The sequence below is a fragment of the Triturus cristatus genome, chromosome 6, assembly GCF_964204655.1.
Source record: "Triturus cristatus chromosome 6, aTriCri1.1, whole genome shotgun sequence".
Lineage (NCBI taxonomy): Eukaryota > Metazoa > Chordata > Amphibia > Caudata > Salamandridae > Triturus > Triturus cristatus.
In genome coordinates, this window is record NC_140589.1 from 1,604,376,100 (window position 1) to 1,604,397,809 (window position 21,710).

Genomic DNA, 21,710 nt, shown 5'->3' on the forward strand with positions numbered 1-21,710 from the left:
TACAAATTCACTGAAAAAACCATAGGTTTCACACACGTATAGTTAGGAATTAGCATTTAAAAAACCTTGCAAATTCACTGAAAAAACCATAGGTTTCACACATGTTATAGTTAGCGGAAATTTTACTGATAAAAAACCAATGAAATTCCCCCGTTATAGTTAGTGCAGGCAACTATAACTCACGCGACCGCAATCTTCTGCTGATGACATATGTGTCTTTATGAAAAAAAAATATTTGTAATATATGTATAGCTAAAAATGTATGGAAGAAGACATGGGCAAATAAGTGTCTAAATACAGTATTAGCATCAGCAGAGGATTGCGGTCGCGTGAGTTATAGTTGCCTGCACTAACTATAACGGGGGAATTTCATTGGTTTTTTATCAGTAAAATTTCCGCTAACTATAACATGTGTGAAACCTATGGTTTTTTCAGTGAATATATATATATATATATATATATATATATATATATATATATATATATATATATATATATATATATATATATATATATATATATATATATATATATATATATATATATATATATATATATATATATATATATATATATATATATATATATATATATATATATATATATATATATATATATATATATATATATATATATATATATATATATATATATCCAGTAGGTAGTTATAGTTAGGACCACGTTTCCATAGGAAAACCTCAACATTCTATTTTGAATAACTTTGGCGCCGGTCGACGAATCCTCGCGAATTTTTCAAAATAGGTGGGGCGCTACGCTCCGCTCCTACCCTGAAAGTCTCGGGGGGATTCGTCAAGCGGGGGTTGAGATAAAAGTGGGGTCCCAAAACGCGTTTTTCCCATGCATTTTTCCATAGGACCTTTAGACAGGGCTACAGCCCGAACGGCTGAACAGAATTACTAGAAATTTGGCAGAGAGGTAGTCCTCAGGTCAAGGAAGTGCCTTTTGTAGGTTTGGTGTAAATCTGTTCAGTAGATTCTGAGAAAATAGCCTTTAAATCAATATATATATCTGAGCCAGCTTACGGTGCGCTTACGGTACGCTTACCGTACGCGTACGGTGGCGTGCGCGGGCGCGATTCTGATTGGCCCTTAGATCTTAGTAAACATTCGAATCGGTCGAAACCAGGAAGCGGCGGCCGCCATTTTCTCTCTCGCACTCTGAGGGGGGAGCTGATAAACAAATGCCAAAAACATATAAAGGGGCTGTTTAGACAGCGCCCATGCACATAACCATGTTAGTTGAGTCTTCAAAGATCCCCCAAGGCAAAAAACGGTAATTGTTAATTTTTCGAAAATTTCGCCGATTACGCTTACCGTACGCTTACCGTACGCGTACGGTAAAAAATTATAAAAAAAAAAACACACTCTCTCTCCACCCCCTTTTTAGGTCTCGCCTGAGACAGCGCTTTAGCGCTGCTCTGGCGAGACTTATAGTAAGCACTTTTTGAAGTGCAAACGAGTGCTTTCAGGCCGCCAACTACTGTGCATGTGTGCTGGGCGCGCGCACCATTTGGCAGCCTGAAAGCACTCGTTGTCTTTCACTTTTGCGGCCGCTCGGCCGCTTTGATGTTTTATCGTGATTGCGATGCTTATCTTTAGATGTTTGTCCTTGTGTTCGCTCGGCCGCTTTGATGTTTTATCGTGATCGCGATGCTTATCTTTAGATGTTTGTCCTTGTGTTTTATCTTTATAGCTGTGCTCTGCGAGTAGGCAGTGCCCTGGAGAGTGCAGTGCCCTGCGTGGCACCCTGCTGGCACACCTCTCCTAGTTCTCTATTCCGCCTGCATTTTACTTTCAATCGTATTTTCTTTTCCATGGACTACAGTAAGCGAGCAGTAGGTACACGTGCAGACCGAGGTGCAAGTACCTTTTGGTTAACTATTATGTTTTTTTTTTTCATTTTCATTTTAACCTTGTTTTTCGTATTACGCGTTTGCCTTAAACAATGGCGGACGTGCTTTTTATTTCTCCCCTTATACTCCCCCCCCCCACCCCCCCAAACCCGTCGTCCTCCCCACCGCTACCCGCCCCCTTTTCAGTGTTGGTTTACTTTATTTCGGAGCGCAGCGCCAGATTTAGGGTCACCACGCTCCGTTTATTTATTTAACTTTTTTTAGAGTGCTTGTTAACTCCTGTCCTGATCTGAAGCTGTTGGGCTGTCACTTGTACCTTCGCTCCCACCACTGGCCACGGAAGTAGAATAGCCCCCCTGCAGTGGTAGTTGTCAGTCTGTGCCACTGCTCCGTCACAAAGCTACAAGTGAAAGAAAGTATTCATGGGGCACATCGTAGCCACTCCCGTGGCTCACCCGCCTCTTTTATTCTCATTTGGATCACTATCTTCAGTGTGCTATCCGTCCCGAAGTGCTGCAAGCAGCTGAGCGCTTATCTCGTACATTGGCTTAACACATAAATTGTTCTCGGTGCGAATGGTTGATCACACGTCCCATGTAGGATGTTGCCGAAAAAATGCTATAGTGCGCAGCTCTCTTTTAACCTGGCTTAAAGTGTTACAATCGACCCATACAAGGAAAACTAAGCCACATTCTTAAATTTTAAGTATCAGTAGAGGGCCTTGTATACATCTCCCTCTTTCTCTGACGTTTTTTGCAACAGGAACTGACACCAAGATCAATAAGCCATATCATTTTTTTCAGCTTTAAGGAGTTGCCTTATAATTAAGTATTATCCAGAGTGTGGCTGCAAGTATTTTAACGTGTTGGAGCGAGGTCTTGTACAATTTTAGCTTTCCTCCGGAGATTACTTAAATGACAATCCGACGCTATTCAGCCCCTGCTTAGAACGCTGAATTTTATATTGTTTATTAATTCAGTTTTAATAATGACGTATGGAACTTCTCTAAGTTGCTATGGTTTTCAATATTTTGTTTCAGAAAAACGAAATGGTTTTAATTAACTGAAACAAACTTACTAAGCAAACTGTTAGAATTGCGCTCGTCGTGCCTTACTCTTTTTCGGAGAGTTCCAGTGGCAGAATGTAATGCTTCCAGCACCGGGGATCTTTTATTACTAACAAGGCAGTGTGAAAAGAAAAACAATCACCGTTAAATACCTGCCAAGCTCTGACCTAACGATGATAATGTAGTAATTCATGATCATATATATTTTTTTGGTAGTGTGGGTGCAGAAGGTTTTCTTTTAGCCTTACTGTGCTTGTTTTTTTTTTAAACTTAAAGCGCAAGGCGCGCGTGCGGCCAATGCTTGTTATTTTTGCCTCGAAAACTGCAGGACGCATAAGGAACTCTGCAGCAGGTGCTTTTCAATGAAGTTCTAAACACGGCGCCCGCTTTCCCCATCCCCCAAACTGAGCAGGGCCGATGGTGCACACTGTGCGTGTGGGAGCCGTTTGGTCCAGGTGTAGGGAATTGGAAGCCTCAAGTGCTGTGGGGGCTGGGGCCGCAACGGACGCTGTGATATAAAATGCCGGGTTTGCTCAACACTAGTTTTTTTTTTTTTAATAGCTTGAGGCATTTTGAATGTTTATGCAGTGTGCTCGTTCCACTTTCACTATTTAGAAAGGTGAATTTCCCAATTTATTACAAAACACAATCTCACTTTCTCCCGCCAAATCTACTTCTTGGGTATTCTAAATGGGTGGCATGCAAAACGTACTTTGACTGGTGAGAATATCGCAGTTTGAACATGGCGCACCATGAAATAGCAACCCGAGGCCTTGCTGTCTTTGTTGAGAAGAGTGCGCCTTTCTCTTTGAATTGCTTCAGCTCTAATGGAAGTGACAAGTTCTTGACTCTGTCTACACTCTTGGCGCCATGTTGCTTTGGTCTGAAGGGATTGATGACGTGGCTTTGATGGACTCCAGCCTGCTTCTTCACACTTGGCAGTGTGATTGGTGTGAGGTCTGTATGTTGTGAATAGCAGCCACTGTCTTCAGCACTGCGAGCGAGACAGCAGCTTCCACTTCAAAGGAAGGTGACACAAAATGCACCTCCTTTTAAAAGGGGTATTTGAGGGGGAGTTAGAAGACACAGGGGACTCGCCTCTTTGAGACACCAGGCTTAGACTGACCCCCACTGTGCCATCTGCTTGCATCAATTAAACAGAAAAAACATGCTCCCAAAACTACACATTGACTTCAGGTTGGTTAGAATTTTCTTTTAGGACCGAATGCATACGTATTTTTGTTTTCTCAAACTAAAGAATAATAAGCTATATAATATTTCTAAATGCACCTAGTAGCTGCAGAATTACCCAAAATTAGATAATGTTTCTCAGACAGAAATGTCAGGTCACCCAGTAAAATTCCGAACTCTTTTTCTCATCTGAGCATCAGCAGTCGTTTTTAGGTCGAGCCTAGAACAGCGCATGCGCTGTTGCTCGAATTTTTGTAAGGGGATTTTCAAAGTGCTGCAGCCGCTGGCCTAAAGCCTATGTGCGTGTGAACGCGCGCAGCCGCCATATGTCTCCGTCACGGGTACTTCATGAAGGCGCTTTTGCTATAATCGGGCACCGGCGCTTTAGTTTTAATGTTAACAAGCATTTGCAATGCAATAGGTCTCGCATTTACGTGAGTTTAAGTTATTGGCATTGTAAATAAAAATGCCTTTTTTTTTTTTTTTTTAAACGGAAACAAAAATAAAAGGCATTGTCATTTGCAATGTCAATAGCTCAAACTCACGTAAATGCGAGACCTATTGCATTGCAAATGCTTGTTCATATGGTGGCCGAAGGCCACCATTTGTGCATGGCTTATTTGAGCACAGCATTTCCCCAAAAAATTTCAACAGATTACCTATCACAAGGAAGCGCATAATATGTCCTCCATGTGCGCACGGTGCGCGAAGCGCATCGTGCGTACATGGCCCATCTAGCGTAACGTGGGCACGCGGTGCGCGTAGCGCACCGCGTGCCCACCGTGCGTGCACGGCACTAACTGCGTAAAGTGGGCGCGCGGTGCGCGAAGCGCACTGCGTGCTCACTGTGCGCGCACGGAACGAACTGCGTTAAGTGGGTGCGCACGCCACGAATGGCGTAAAGTAACTTAGCATTTAAAAAACCGTACAAATTCACTGAAAAAACCATAGGTTTCACACACGTTATAGTTAGGAATTAGCATTTAAAAAACCTTGCAAATTCACTGAAAAAACCATAGGTTTCACACATGTTATAGTTAGCGGAAATTTTACTGATAAAAAACCAATGAAATTCCCCCGTTATAGTTAGTGCAGGCAACTATAACTCACGCGACCGCAATCTTCTGCTGATGACATATGTGTCTTTATGAAAAAAAAATATTTGTAATATATGTATAGCTAAAAATGTATGGAAGAAGACATGGGCAAATAAGTGTCTAAATACAGTATTAGCATCAGCAGAGGATTGCGGTCGCGTGAGTTATAGTTGCCTGCACTAACTATAACGGGGGAATTTCATTGGTTTTTTATCAGTAAAATTTCCGCTAACTATAACATGTGTGAAACCTATGGTTTTTTCAGTGAATATATATATATATATATATATATATATATATATATATACATACATACATACACACACACACACACATATATATATGCAGGAAACTCACTTCAAAGAAATGAGCAGAGGACACAGCGGGGAATATCTCGGCGGTCGTTTATTCACCACAGCAAAACAGGGCATAATGCATTTCGGCGTTGGCCTTCATCAGATGCCTGGTTGCACTAGGATGTACTCGCTCTCTCATTTGTAAGTCACAAAGCACTCCCATTGGCTGGAGTGAAGCAGGCTCCGTTTATGATTACTCCCAGCTGTAGTCCAGCTCATCAAGGACTTTAATTCCCAGCTTGCATCACTCAGGTGAGTTTCAATTGCGGAGCTAAGTTGTGCTCATGTGAACGCTGCTGTGCATATCAAAGGGGGGGAGAGGGCTAATCGTTGCCGAGTAGATCACGCATTACAGGTGTTGAGTGGCCGCCTCGAGTCCCCAACGCCTCAACCCAAAGTCCAGCTCCAAACCGGGCCGTGACACGGAGATACCGTGATCCCGCGTCCCCGTGCAGTCACGGACTGAAAACTGCAGCGGCCACTTGTCTGGTCTTTCCTCGTGGTGGGCCTGTGAAATCCAATCCCTTGGATGTCTTAAGAACAACTGTGCCAATATTTTCAGCTTCCCCTAAAGAAGACAAGTAGCACCAGCTGGTGAGTCGGTGGCGTGTGACGACCCCTGGTGCAAGAAGGTCCTGAAAGAAGGAACCATGAACTCATGAAGATGCCCTTTTCAACTAATGGCTGCAACACCCAAATCCTACCAAATGCCAGGCACAGGCCCAATTGACAACGTGAACCTGCGCAATGCCTCAAAGTTATAAATCAAAAAGATCTGACCAGAGCACTACTCCCAGAAGGCCTGCAAGACACTAATAGAGCTCCGAAAGCTGGAGCAATGATTGGGAGCTATGGTTAAGGCTCACTTCCATAATATTGCATACCGCTGGCATTTGTGGACCAGGCCACCTCATTGATTCACCAAAAGATGCAGGTCCTTGTTGCCAGATCTCGCCATATTAGTTACAAGTCCCTTACTACCGTTACATTGAAGGAACACTCTTACCATCGGAAACTGGGGATAGCTTTTTTCAGGCTACGCCCACTTTTTGAGAATAAGGGTGTAGACGCTTAGAGCACCTTGAGACGTAGAACTGTGGTGGCCGTTCTGCTCCACACTAGACCATAGATAGTGAAGTTTAATTTTCTAGTGGCATAATAATGATAGAGATTTACTAATAACTCAGGTGCTAGACTTTAGCAAATTATGAGCCTGCATAATAAATGGAGGACTTCCATCTGCGCAAAACACACCATGAAAGTTACAGCGTCAGATAACTCCTTGAGACAGAGCCACGTGGCCACTCTGATACCCTGTTGACCATGGATGAGGAAATCTCTTTTGCTTCTGGCCTAATAAAAATTCTGATTTACTAACCATTCAGACTCTGCACTCTGCCCCCCCAACCCTGTATAAAATGTTATGACTACCATCTGCGCAACATACTCTGTGAAAGTCACTGAGCCACGTAGCTGTAATAACCTTGTGCCTGATGCGTCCTAACAAGGCCACTCAGTCAGTGTGCAGTGTTCTTGAACTCTGCAGGAAAGACGGAGACCCATTTTTGAGCAATGCAGAAGCTTCTAGCAGGGGAAAGAAGTATTCAGACGGAATTTGACGCTCACTAAGACAAACCTCCATGAAATTCTCAAGAAGTTCAAAGTGAACTCCCAGAAGAAATAAAGAAGGATTTTCTCAAAGAGATAGGAGACCGCATTTTACTTTAATCTGCACAAAGAACATAGCTAGTTCAACAATCATAGAAGCTGAATCTACAATATTGTGACTTAAAGACACCACCCTACAACTTACTAGCCAAGTTTTGGAATTGTGACTACAAGCTAACATTGGGGTTCTAAAGATGGAAGATCTAGAACACCACATATAATTTGATAATATCAGAATCAGAGAACTACAAGAAGAGGCGGAAGGCTCGGATCTGATTCAATTGGTACTGGCCGGTTTGCAAAACTGACCCACGCAGAACCGGGAACCATAAAATGAGATAAGAGTGCATGAAAATCATTAGAAATACACTGTATTCACCTAATACAGGTGAAGACACTTTCCTTATAACACAAATTGCCACAAAAGTGAATTTGCAGAAGGAGACGTTGCCTTATTGGGGGGACTTGAGCTTAGACTGGGCTCCTCAATTAGACAGCGAAAGTGTAATCTCAACTCACCTTGGGGCATTCTCTAAAAATAAAACTGAAATACTGACTGAAAATGCGAGATATCAGACAGGAACAGATTCAGCATAAGGATTCACTACACTACACGTTTTTCACCGATCCTATTAATGAATAGACTTAATATTAATAAGCGATGCTCTAATTCACATCACAACCAAATTAGATGCCTGTTTGAGCTATCTCTAGGACCACGTGCCAGTTACAATAGAATTGTACAGATTTTGGCAGCTAGGGAACCTTGTGCTGCACTACTAGACATACTCACTGTCTTTATAATACAAACGGTTGTCCACATCTATCGACAAGCGACCATTTAGTCGAACATTAGAATCATTTATACATAATCGAGAGGCAACCAAACAGCTGTTTGAACAAAAAGTTGCAATATGGATCAATGTAAGCAAAACCAGTTAATCCTCTGCTTGTGTGTATTCTTTATTTGTGCTCTTCTTCACAAATCAGCAGAAAACATGCAGCCAGTGCCTTTCGCCAATACAAGGCTTCTGGAGTGCCCAAAAGCGTATCAGCATGGATCGCCAATTACAGTACAAAACGTCACAAAGAACAGTTCAAAGTTCTAAATTCATCTGACGGAAAAGACATAGCGTATAAGGCCAAAAACTAACACTGGCCCTGCTCCCGACTCAAGCCTATAAGGAGGCTGCAGAACAGGGCTCTTTGGTTCTGGATACCAACAAAGTCACCATCACAGTCATCCCTAAGGAAGGCAAAGCTCCATTAGGAGTGCACCAGCTAATGCCCGATCTTTTTGATCAACGTGGATCTGACGATTCTGGCCGAAATCTTGCAGACCCAGCTAGGTAATGTAATCCTGCAACTGATCCATTCTTCGCAAGTTGGCTTTCTTCCGGGCTGAACCTCCCTAAGAACGCTCTATCATCTTCTATGGTATTTCAGCTTGGTGCTCCACCTCTGAACGCCAAAAAGGCATTTGACCATGTTAGTGTCCTTTCCTCTTCAGGTTTATGATGAAGATGGGCCTTGGGAAGATTTTCTCTCTCTAAGGTTCAACTCTTCTATGACTCACCAGTGGTGGAAGTCAACTATGGGGCCTTCCTGTCCGGCATGGTTCTGGCTCGATGGCGCGTGCAACAAGGCTGCCCACTCTCCCGCTGCTATTTCTCCTGGCACGTGACCCCTTGTCTAGCGCCATACACCTCTTGGGGGAAGTGAGCAAAATATTCATCGGAGACACTGAGTTGAAGGCGCTCCTCTACACGTACGGCATTCTCCTCTGCTTTTCGAGCCCCGACTCCGCACTGACATCAGTCATGTTCAATATAGACACCTTCTCCTGCCTCTCAGGTATAGAATTAGCTGGACGAAGATTGAGGCTTTGTCACTATTGAGAGAGACCACCAGAGAATGTCTCTACACTAGAGGCATACAATGGGTGCTGCAGGGCCTACAATACCTAGGAATCGCAGTGACCAGTGGCCTCAAGAGGATAGTTGAGGGCAACCTCCTACTCCTCTGAGACTGGCCTAAGCAAGACTTCCTCAAATTGTAACATACTAACCTTTCCCTTTGTGACAGAGTGCAAACTGAGAAGATGACGGTCGCGCCCAGGTACAAGTACGCCTTCAGTATGCTACCCTTGAGAGAGCCTGCTTCGCTTCTTTTGGGAATAAACATGGATATCCAGTCATACATCTGCAGTGGCCTGCACCCTAGACTGAGGGCTGTCAGATTTGGAGTGACAAATCAGCTGGAGGTCTACGTCTATTGCACATTTCCTCCTATAGCCTGGCCTTCCAACTTTCCCAGAAAGCCCCCACCTGTGCGGCCCCACGAGGGCAACAGCATCGGTCGGTATTGAACACTGCCTTACTGGTTCCACATGAGTGTTCCCTGCGTGCTACATGCAGCCATTATAACCCCATGAAAAGGAAACCCAGCACTTGCAGCCATGGCATGGGTAGCGGCCCACAAACTGCTGGACATTGACCCCTCTTGTTCATAGTATGGTCCCGGTGTGGAATAAAGCGGCTCTCCACATTGACTGAGAACCGTTCTACTGGGCCGCTTGGAATGCGAGAGGGGTGAAGCACATTGATCACCTCCTTCGCGAGGTCACTCTTAAACCATTTTCGGCACGTCGGGGAGAGTTCACTCTCACCCAGTCAAACTACAACCATCAGCTATCCCACTGCCTTCGCTCAGTGACAGGCACCCTTCCAGTGGAACTACCAGTATCACCCATCCTACAATGCCTCAAGCTCTGAGGTGATACAAGGGACTGCTCTTGGTTTATTTGAAGTGCTTATCAGAGGAGTCCACTTGAACCCCACCCTGGCCCTGAACCACACCAAGTGGCAGACTGCCCTGGGCAGGGATTACGCCTCAGAAGATTGGAACTGCTCCACTGCCATGACAGTCTCATTAGGGAATCTCACCTCAAATTCCTGTACTATAGTGAACTTCATACAGGGGGGACATCTGTATCTCCCCAACGGTGGAGCTGCGTAGGGAACAAACCGAACAGATGGCCCGACTGATGGCGGAGGCTTCTCCTTCGCACACTTAATATTGTAATGGCCCCCCGGTCCCTGCATTCTTTCTGTATCAGGCTCTCTATCTCGCAGGGTTGCGCCATGTTTAAGACTTTTTGGAGCTGGACATTTTTCATGGGATGCGTAAAAGCTATTGATATTTTTACAATGTGGATACCAAATGGAACTGTCGAATGGGGTGGTGTACTACTCAATATGATCTCCATAAGTCATGTCCAATGTCATGTGCTGAAACCGTGTTGTGTGTTGGAAAACAATTAAAAGTTTATTTAAAAAAAAAAATTCCTGTACTTCAAGACATTACATGAATGGTCTTTGAGGTAACTGCACCGGTAGAGTCTGCTGCCCCATAGCAAGGGCTGGAGATGTTCTGAGGAGGACTGCGACTTACTACACAAACTGTGCAGCTGACGGAGGCTTCAACTCTACTGGGTGTCAGTATGGCCGCATTTACAATAGTTTCACCCTCCGTTTATCCATCCCTATGCCCATCCAAGGCTACTACATGATGTAGTGGGTGGCCCTGAAAAGTATACTCATACTCACCAAAGGCTGGCTACAGTGCCTACAAAGATGTGTATCCTCCACTACTAACGTCAGCCTATGAGCCCCACTCCCACAAAACGGATCATAGTACTCCATAGGGTAGTCCTGCAGGAAAGGTTTACGACAAGCTTAACAACAAAGTAGAGGTCTTCAAAAGGGCATGGGGGCCTTCCTTGAGGTAGCTGATAATCCAGAATAAGCCCCAAGTTGGTGCAATGTCCCGCCACACCCTGCGAGAAGAGGAGACCGGTCCGACAGCCAGGCAATTGCCTATGACAGAGTTTTCACTTTCTATTCTAGGTGTATTGTTCACGTCTAAGAGATTACCTGTCATACCATTCTTCCCTCACAGTATTTTACTTTGTTAGGCATGCTTTTTTTCCCTACTTGATCCCACAACTTTTCCCAATTTCCCTCCCTTCCCCACTATGATGGCCCCACTCCTCCTGTTGCCATTTCATTGATACGATTTATCAGGGGCAGCTCCTTTGCTAAGGCGGAGGACCATCGCCCAACTGAGCAGGTCAAAAAATAAAAAGATAACCAAATATTAATTTTTTTACTAGAATTTTGCAGGAAATTCCAATTTGTGTTACAGTTATCATAAGTCGCTTTGATGAGGCATAACGATGGGTATCATAGCGTCTTTGTGAAAAGCATATATGCTTCATTGCTGTATGAATCAGTTATATCTTCTACTGTAGATGAGGCTACATGCACTATTAGAAAATACATGAAAAAAGCAAACGCATAACTGAATCATAAAGGGATGCGGTGGGATGGGGGGGAGATAGTGTGAGTTTGGGGGGGCACAGAGTTGTACAAGATGGAAGGGTGCAGAGTGACAGTGGGACATCCGTCGAAATCCACTTCTGAGGGGTTACCGTTAAAAAAAGGGCCAAGTTGTACATCAGTGCTGGTTTAACTTACAGAGGCAGGCGATTGAAGGGATAATGTCTGGGGTTTGTCATCACTGCAGTAGCAACTTGGGGGGTGGACGTAGATTGGGGGTTGGGTAGTAGGTAAATAAGATGGTCCTGTAGTGGCTGCCATATATCCTTCAGGCGAGAGGTAGGGGGTTGGAGAGTGGAATATAACTTGTTCTGTGTGTCACAGTATGTCATACTGAAGATACACGCCTCCTTAGTAGGAAGGGCCCGACTACCCCAACGTATAGTAATTTCTCTCTTAGCGAACAGCAAGGCAATGGCTGTGAATCTGCGGTAGCAGAACTGAACGTCTACAATGTTGCCCAATAAGGCAAGCATGTGAGATGGCTTGATGTTTCCAGAGATCATGAGGGATAGTGTGTGAAATATTGCAGTCCAGTATCCACTGATCTTCTACCCATGTCATGTGTGCAAAATCGGCATCTTATGCATTGCATTTAGGGCATTGTGAGGACCTGGAAGTGTCATATATGGCTATCTCCTGGGGGGGAATGTATGATCTATGGAGGAATCTAAGGTGATGTAGCTTATGGCGATGGTTAGGGGAATCTCGTTTAGTCTGAGCGCAGCAGTATGTCCAGTCTTTGTCCGACAGAGGGTGTCCCAAGTCCTCCTCCCATCGTCCGCAGGCACCGCCGTCATGAGTGCGCTTTAGAATTAAACATGATCTGTATAGTTTGGCAGTCAGGTGTGAGCTGTCCGGGCCCTTTATGAGCAAAGTAAAGGGAGGTGATTCAGTGGGGGAAAGAGGATAGGTTGCCATGACGAAGTGTAGAGTGCCTCGCACCCAAGGAAGGATGAATTTATCCATGTAGCATATCGCAGTCTAGTGGGCTGTGTCGAATTGTGTCTTTACATGTCCATCCGGGAATAGGTCTCCAAAAATGTGGAGGTCGAGCTTTTGGAGGGTGCGGTGCACCAGCCTTTCTGTAGTTAAAGTGAGCCTGGGGTTGTGAGACAACAGTAGTTTGCGGAATAGAGAAATTCAGATCCCCGGTTCCTGCAAGTTTGCACCAAACCCAGCATGTTGTGGTTAGCATCAGGACATCTGTGGGGTACAGGCAAATGCCTTGTGGTAGCACACGTTAGGAGGCATTGGGTCCACTAAGCCCTGCTCTGGTTTAGTGTATGGGAGTCGGGCATCTGGATGGAATCAGTGGTAGGTGAATTGGGCCTGTGCCACCAGGTAATAAAGGTGGAGATCTGGAACGGCGAAACCGCCCCAATAGTAAGGGAGTGTAAGTGTGTCATTGGTTATACATGGCCTGCAGTGCGCCCACACCAGCTGAATCAAAAGGCCTCGAAGCTAGAGGAAGAATGCATTTGTCAAGGGTATAGAAATATTTACAAATAAATACATGAAACGGGGTAGCACGTTCATTTCAATGAGGGCAATACGCCCTGCAATGAAGAAGGGGAGACGGATCCACCGGTCCACTTGGGTGGTGAGCTAGTCTATGGCAGGGCCATAGTTAAAGCAAATGATTTCATTCATGTCTCTGTGGAGTATAATCCCCAGATATTTTGTGGTATCGGCTGCCCAACGGAGGGAATGTCCGCATGTATGAGGTGTTGTGCAGCCTGTCAATGGAAAGAGTTTGGATTTTTCCCAATTGATACGTAAACCGGAGACTTCTCCAAACCTGGAGATTTCTTCGATTAAGAGAGCTAGATTTTCACAGGGATGTCTAATGAACAGTGTGATTTCATCTGCATGCATAGACATCAAGAGAGGGTCGTGCCCAAGCCGTAGGCCCCGATGTAAATGCTTCTCCTGGAGGTGTCTGATCAAGGGGTCCATTGCTACGAAAAACAGTAATGGTGAGAGCGGACACCCCTGTCTGGTAAAGAAAACTCATTGCTATTATCAATTTATTTTCCCGTTGTTGCTCAGCTGGATAGGGGCAGGGCAGTGCTCTCACAGAGGAGCTGGAGGAGGAGTGGTATGCACTCTCTTAAGTGCGCATAATGGTTTGGCCGGCCGTCTCGGGCCAGCCAAACCATGAGCACCCAGGCTGTATTACTGGGTGAAGAACATGCCCAGGCTCCCACTCCGTCTAAACGCCGAACCACGGCTTCAGACCAATTACGACGCTGCTATCAGCAGTGTTGTGATTGCCTAGGGGTGTCTGGAAGCCTGGGTGCTTCCTGTTCCTGCTTCCTGTCCTGGAAGGGGAACAGGAAGCGAAGAGGACCGAGAGGTGGCGGTTGCAGGCAGGTAAGTGATTGTTTAAAAAAAGATTAATTCCCTTTCCCCATGACCCGCCTCCTCACCATTAAATATTAGCCGCCACTGCTATTTATAATTGCAACTGATCATGATTGACTTCGTACGGGTCACGCTCGTCCTGGATCAAACCTCCATGGATTGATGGCCACCGCAAACTACTTGCTGATCCAATGTCATAATCGGACTATCTATGTGGTTGCTTTCTTGGGTGCGATTATTCCTCTCACATGCCTACTGAGTGGTGGTCTTCCTTTACTGTTATTATTATGCAGTATTTTCCCTAAAAATATTAATAAAGGTTGCAAAAAAAAAAAAAAAACTTTGCATGGTTTCTTTAAATAAAAAAGGAGATCCTGGCATAAGCCGCCGACTTGAATAAAACAAAGAAAAATGCAGGCCTCCGCTGAACTTGGCCTTACTTTCAACTGCAGCCAATATCCGTAGTCTATTTTTAGAGTTTTTCATTTTTACTTATCAAATGTTGGAATGATGCAAGTCAAGGACACACATCAAACAGTGATGCTTCAAACAATATCAGCTCTAGAGTGCAGAGGATTCTACACACCTATCAACTTAAAAGGCAAAGGGACAATGACACATTAATTACGACACTCAAAGGTAATATGTTGCATACCTGATCCATGTCTAAAGTAGTTTCTATCATTTCCTGATATTTTTTGAAATCATTAATTAGGTCGTTAAGCGGAGTTGCAAATACTGCCAACAGTAACATCTGGTGAACTCCTATGAGAGAACAAGAAATCAAAATGGAATATTGACAACTTAAATATATACATGTCTAGTTTATTTACTGGCATTTTAGGACACTTGAATGAAATAAACAACTTCAAAGAATATTCACGTGAGACACTTTTGGCAAACACTTTCAAAATAGTCAGTGTCAATTCTATTTTAAATAGTCTACTTATCGGATGAGCAAAGGTCTACACAAACCAACAGGACCTGCAGAGAAATTCCCTTGTCCCTCCCACTTCCTAAAACAATTATTAAGGCCAGCACAGAACAATGTATAGATTTCGTAAATCAAACTGGCAAATATGATATATGACCACCCAGGACAGGGAAGACAGATAAGACACTGGGGGCAGGAAACAGTCTCATTGGTGATGTTATCCACACGGGACAAGTAGACTGGAATTCCCACTCCACTCCACTCCAGCTACTCAAATGTTGCTCTAAATTTCTTCTCCACAATAAACCTCACGTGCAATACAGATCGGTGGAGTAATTTCTGGCAGTGAATTGTAGAGGCTACACACTCTTAGCTTTGGTAAACAAAGCATTTCATCTAAGGGATTACCTTCCAGATGGAAATCGTGTCATTAGTTTTGATTGCTGTGCAACTTATCAATTGACACAATGGCGTAAAAGTGACCTGGCACGGGACATGCAAAACAGGCCCAATGTGCAATATGAAACATACATTTTGATTCTGGATGGTGAAGTAGATGTGTCTGAGCTATGCCTTGGATGGACCCCCTGCAAAGGAACAGAGACCCATGAAAAAGGCACACTCACCCCTCCAGAAAGCATATACACTTTCTGCTCTGTCACACAAACTCACTGCACAGACACAATCTAGCCATAAGCTTGCACACATTCACCCTGCAAAGATTTTTGTTTTTGCATAGTTGTTCATGAACCATTTCTGCCGCTGCTATGCATGGCAAATGGATAGTGTTAGTATATCCAAAGTAATTGCATTTTATTTACTAGCCACAGAAGCATGAGAGGTTAATCGACCTTGCTGGGGTGCAAACTTGTGCTTTGACGGTCACTATATTTTAATCTCAATGAACTATTCTGCTGCGATAACAGTGACCACGGGTGTCTAACATACACTTAAAAGGGCCAGATTTGCATTGAATTTTTAAGACAACCCCTACTGTGTAAATGCATGCAAATATGGATAGCCTGAAAACTGGGCATGTATCCAAACCTCCAGGGTGGTCTGGGTTGGATATGTCCGCTACAGACACACAAACACACTGCAGATACGCACACCATGTAGAAAGTGATACTCTGCGGAAATGCACACCAAATACACTGCAGAGACTCACAGACCCTGCACACATCCGCTGCAGAGACACACACTGCAGAGAAGATGACAAGCTCAGACCAGATACCCACAGACACGCCTTGCACATTTTGTGCAGGCAACACACACCTCTAGCAGGTCCAGTCTTTAGCTACCACAGGCCACCTGGTAAAGCCTGATCAGAGAATGACACCAAGTGTTGTGCCGTACTATCAGGTTGAGGTTGGATGTGGCTGAACCTCAAGACAAATAGCAGGGGATGAACAGTCACAAGCACCCCATGATCTCCTTTCATGGGCTCAGTGGCTAGCCGCTGACGTCAGACCACTTACTGAGCTGTTTTAAAGGCTCTAGGACAATTTCACAGAGGTTGGGGGCACTTCTCTATTGGTACAACATGGATCCACTGTATTAAACTATTTAAGGTAAAAATGTGGTTTGAATGTTTGAAAGATTTTCATGCTGAACACTTGTGTTGCGGGACTCCCTCCCAATCTGCTCCTAAACAAAAGAAAACCACTCATAACTTAGAAGCCCTTCTGTGCAGATCTTCAATAAATAATCCGGGGCTCAAGGCTCCCCACTTTTTCCAATAGTGAAGGGATATCTTTCAGACTGCCTAATTGGCTATGAGCATCAGAGTGCCACAGTTCTGTCCCTGCTTATCATAATCTATCTTCCATTTGTATACCAAGCAATACAACGTCTGTTCCTTGATTGTCAACAAGCTTCAGGCATTATACATTTCAAAACCTTGCAGTTTATATGACTATCGCTTTAGATCTATATTAAATATGAATTGCCATACCTCATGAAACCTGCCATGGTGGTATAACAAAGATACAGTAAAGAATGTATTCCATTGAACAGTTACTCAGATTAAAACCTGGGATTTAGGCAAAAGTTAAAAATGTGCAGTAAGGTAATTTACTTTGATAAGAAAGAGAGAACTACTACAGACTGTAAGTATTTAGTATGTGAAGCAGTATTTAGTAATATATAAGAGTAGCCCCTTCCAGATAGAGGTTTCCTCGACATCTGTGCCAGGCTCTCATTTCTATTTGGAGGATTGAGCCAGAAGGAACAGAGGACATGTGCTGTAGCCAAGGACAGCAAAGACAGTCACCAATTTAGCGGGTACACAGGAACAGCTCTAACTATCTATGGTTCACAAAGATTATGTTATATACATTGTGGTGAAAAGAAAGCAAGTTGGGATACCATTCATCCACCCCGTCCAATACCACATTACTTGGGTTTACCGTCAGGAGGGTTATTTTCAGTACAAACTACAGCAAGTGTGGTCAAAGATTTTGTTCCTCACACTTGAAGGATCTAAAGATCTCTTCGCAAGAAGGGTAACCATTGTTGATACTGTAGAAGGCAAGAGTACAAGATGGGACTCGCCACCCATGAATATTTTGGTTCATTGTAAATTATTCTGTATTGTCACTCAGGTTGTCAACCTTCTTCACAGCTCCATCACAATCTTGCTATGTTTGTTCTCAAGAAACAAGGTTACACTCTTCAAATACTTATGCCCACACACACTGAGATCTATTAGAGCGCTAAGGAATATTTAGGCTTATGAAATTTATGAAACAGTACAGTGCACCTAATCCACCTCAGTTCCTTTTTTCAGAAGGCTATTGCAACTCATCTTAAACAAGACATGTAGGATAAGACAAAGCTACAAATCATCGATGGAGAATGAATAATGTGAGTTCACGCGCAGAATAAACAGAGAGGGCGGGGGGGGGGGCAGGGGGGTGTGTGTGTGTGCGAGTGAAGATATCTTCCAAAGGGATATTTTTCAGTTTCTTTCTGATGAAACCCAATCTTGGAATTGCATTAAATACTGATCCTAAAGCGGTTCGCCGAATAGTTCCACTGTTGCCGAGTAATCTACCTCCAAACTACTTTCTAGATTTTAAAACTATAAGGTGGACAATAGTGAAAGGGATGCCTGGCTCAGATTTATGAAGATGGTCGGTTTTCCGAAAACAACTGTGAAATTTACTTGGCTGAAAATGAAAAGCTGCTAGATTTCTCCAAGCAGAAAGCGTTTTTTTTTACTGAAATAAGTACCAATGAATTGCTTGTTAATCAAGTTCACAAAGTGAAGTTTTATTTCCAAGAAACAATCTTATAGAAATATAATACATTTAAAATATTATCCAACTAAAACCAATTTCATTCGGTTAGATCTGACATTTTTGGAGTGGTTTCCCCCCCCCAAACTTTTGAATTCACTATTCCTGTTTTGCTGAATTTGTTTTTGTTCGCCTTAAGACTTAGCACACTTTACCCCTGCTAACCCGTGCTAAAATGCTTCTGCTCACTCCTTTAAACATGGTAAAATTGGCTCACACCCACTTGGCACATTTTATTTACTTATAATCGCTAGTAAAGTATGTACCCAGGGCCTATAAATTAAATGCCACGTACTAGTGGGCCTGCAGTACTCATTCTGTCACCCATTCAAGCAGCCCTTGCAAACTTGTAACTGGCCTACCATTTGCAGCCTGCGTGCGCCTTAAACCTGACATCTCGACCTGGCAAAATTTACTTACCAGAGCCTAAGTAATTGGTGGCCACCAACGTGAAGCTCCTGTGAACCTGACTCTTCACGTTACAACAACCACCAGCAACACGAGATATGCACTTCGCACTACAGCACCGACAGCCCGCGGTGACCATCAACGATGCCCCTGTGGGCAGAGTCGTCCCACCCGCTGTGGGCGAGTGATAACCCATTATTTCACTTTTTGTGATTTCAATGAGAAACATATCTACATAAGCGTAGTTCTCCATGTGTTTCAATTATCCACTTTTCTAATGTGTCAACTAGGCAGACTGTTGTATATATAGAAGGGCGAAGTCACATCACTTCGTGTGTAGCATGCAATTTTTAACCTAGCGAATATCAAATAATTTAGGCATTGTCAACACATGACGATTATTACAACACGGTGTGTCTGAGTGCTGTTTCCACATGAGTGTGGGTTATCGTTCCATGACTGTACATGTAAATTTGATTTACTATTTTTTTGTTCTGCCGTAACATGAAGAGTCAGGTTCTTACAGATGTGCCCCTGGCAAAGGGACGCTAGTCCCGAAATGCATTGGGCTGATGTTATTGGTTTCAGTTATTATTGTATGACACAAAAATTGAGTCATCTGTTGTATACTGTTAGATTGATATATGTATAGTGCCATATACCTATGTAAAGCAAATTAAGATACAATTCCATGATTTGTATTAAGAAGGATAGTATGAAAATCATTTGAGAAATGCGAATTTAATCAAGTGTTATTTTTTGCTAAAAGTTTGTATATCCATTAAGCAGTGCGCACCTTAGTCCAGGCAGCCTGCTGGCTACTGGCCCTATGTTACCAATCTTTTTGAAAACCAAAAAGAAAAGCATCAATCACTCTTTGAAATTGTACAGCTCTAACATTCAGTAAAAACTTCCAATTAAAATCTACATCAAATGGCACTGGGGAATTCCCCAATTTCTTCTCATCCGTCCAAAACCTTTATGGTTTTGGTTACTTTTGGGCTGTATATCATTAAAAAAGATTTTGTAAGATAAGTCTTATGTCCTAAGTTCTCCACGAATCTGTTAAACGCATCGAGCAGGGATTGAAGGCCATTAGCTGTTCTTGCAATGAGAACAGTGTCATCTGGTATAGTAACACAGGAACTAGACGTGAGTTGACCCTCGGAATGTCTTTCCCAGCTTTACACAGGTAATCTCCAAGCCCACTGATGTAGAGTAAAAAGAGAAATAGTGCCAATACGCATCCTTGTCTAAGCCCTAACAGAGGGGAACTCTTCTGTTAGATCCCCATTCCTGTTACAGCGAACTCTAGCTGACTTATGCTCATGAAGCCTACTGAGCAGGGTAATTACACTATCGATTCCTAAATGGGACATAATTGACCATAGTTTTTGGAGATCCACTGAGTCAAAGGCACATGTTCATGCCATAAAGGCCAGGTGGCCACAGCGTTATTTTGCCTTTGCATATTTGTGGACTATGAGACATAGGTTCAAGGACTGCTCTACAGTTCCTAAGCCTGGATGAAACCCGATTTTGAACATCCAAGAGCCCTTGAATCTCAGACGTCCAGAGTTCCAGTATAGCCAGGATAACCCTGCCCAGGATCATTACACTGTTATCTAGAAGGAAATTTGGTGGTTGGCTCTTGTCCCAACAATGATAGCCTCCAGCCAAGTCTTGACTAAAGGGCCCACAATTGCACATCTTATAACTTAGTTATTAACGGGCCCACAATTTCGGGAGTTATTTAAAAATTACCCAAAGGGATTCTATCAGGACCTGGAGCTTTCTCTGGGGGGCTACTCTCAATAGCTAAAATGACATCTGATACCTCAACTGACATACTCAAAATTAAAGCTGCGTTTAGGTCAAAGGGGGCTGCAGGGTCCAGAACCAAGTTAGTAGTCTGGGCGTTGGGGGCAAAATATGTTTGAAAAATGGTCCTTCCAATCCTTGGCCGACACAATGATATGAACTTAAGGCATTTCATCCCACAGCACATTTGGGGAATTGATAACCTGCCAGAAGGCTTAGGGGTTTTTCAGGGTGCATGAAGTCCTTAGGTCTTCCCAGGCCACCTCTTTTAATTCAATCTTCCATTTTCTGATCAATTCTTTGTAGGCTTTCCTAGCCTTACTACTCATGTCTGATCTCTTGGGTGTTTGCTGTATTTTACTCTTGGAAGCCTGAATAAAATCTTCACCCAGTCAGTAAAAAATGCACTGGGTGTGAGACAGATGGAGATTGGGAACACATGCTTTGGTCTTGTGAAGGGGTGTCCAAACTTTTGGAAGATATCTTTTTGGTCATTACTGACAGACCTGGGGGTATTGTCAAATCAACCCTATTTACAGCTTTGCTCAGCCTACCAGAAATACTTCTTTAGATGATGAATTAATGTTTATACTGGAAATCTTCCGTAAGCCTCATCTATGTAGAGTGGATGAAGAAAACAGGTGAAAGGGAATATTGGTACCACACTCATTTAACTGATCTACCAATTATGGAAAAATATGGGGCATGTGGGCTTATGTAAAGCTGCTCCCAGGTTGATTTAGGACTACTGTATTTAAGTCACTTTTGTATGCACTGCCACATTAGAAGGATTTTTCCCCCAAATTAACTTAACTGTTTGGGGAAGGGATTCTAATGTTATACAGAGTTATGAATTTATTGAAGTATATTGGTAGTGCCAAGATGAGCTTGTTATAGGAAGGTATGGATGCAGTATCTCTTTTTTGTATTAATATTTATTGATTTTCTTCTGTATACATATGAATGCCATGATTCTGAAATATCAAATATGCAAGGGTACTATAGAGAGAGAGGGCTAGAGACAATGGACTATTCTTAACTGAGTTGGACATTGTGAAATGGGGAAGCTATACTAGCATTTGTAAGGGAACAATGTAGTACTTATTCAATGTAATTCTTGGAATTCTTAGCAATTTGTTGCATCTTAAACAAATTAAAAAAAAAAATATTTACCAGAAAGAGGACAGCATGCTAGTTCCTTCAACCAAACTGATTCATCAGTAGAAACTG

The 21,710-nt window shown here is 43.3% G+C and overlaps 1 protein-coding gene across 1 annotated transcript in view; it reads right to left on the reverse strand.

Moving 5' to 3' along the window:
* The window catches only part of MSH2 (mutS homolog 2), a 576,743-nt gene that overhangs the window by 346,832 nt on the left and 208,201 nt on the right, over positions 1 to 21,710 (reverse strand). Inside the window, exon 8 of the mRNA XM_085612740.1 lies at positions 14,674 to 14,783. Coding sequence (XP_085468866.1) covers positions 14,674 to 14,783 — 110 coding nt within the window. The remainder of the gene's footprint in view (positions 1 to 14,673; positions 14,784 to 21,710) is intronic.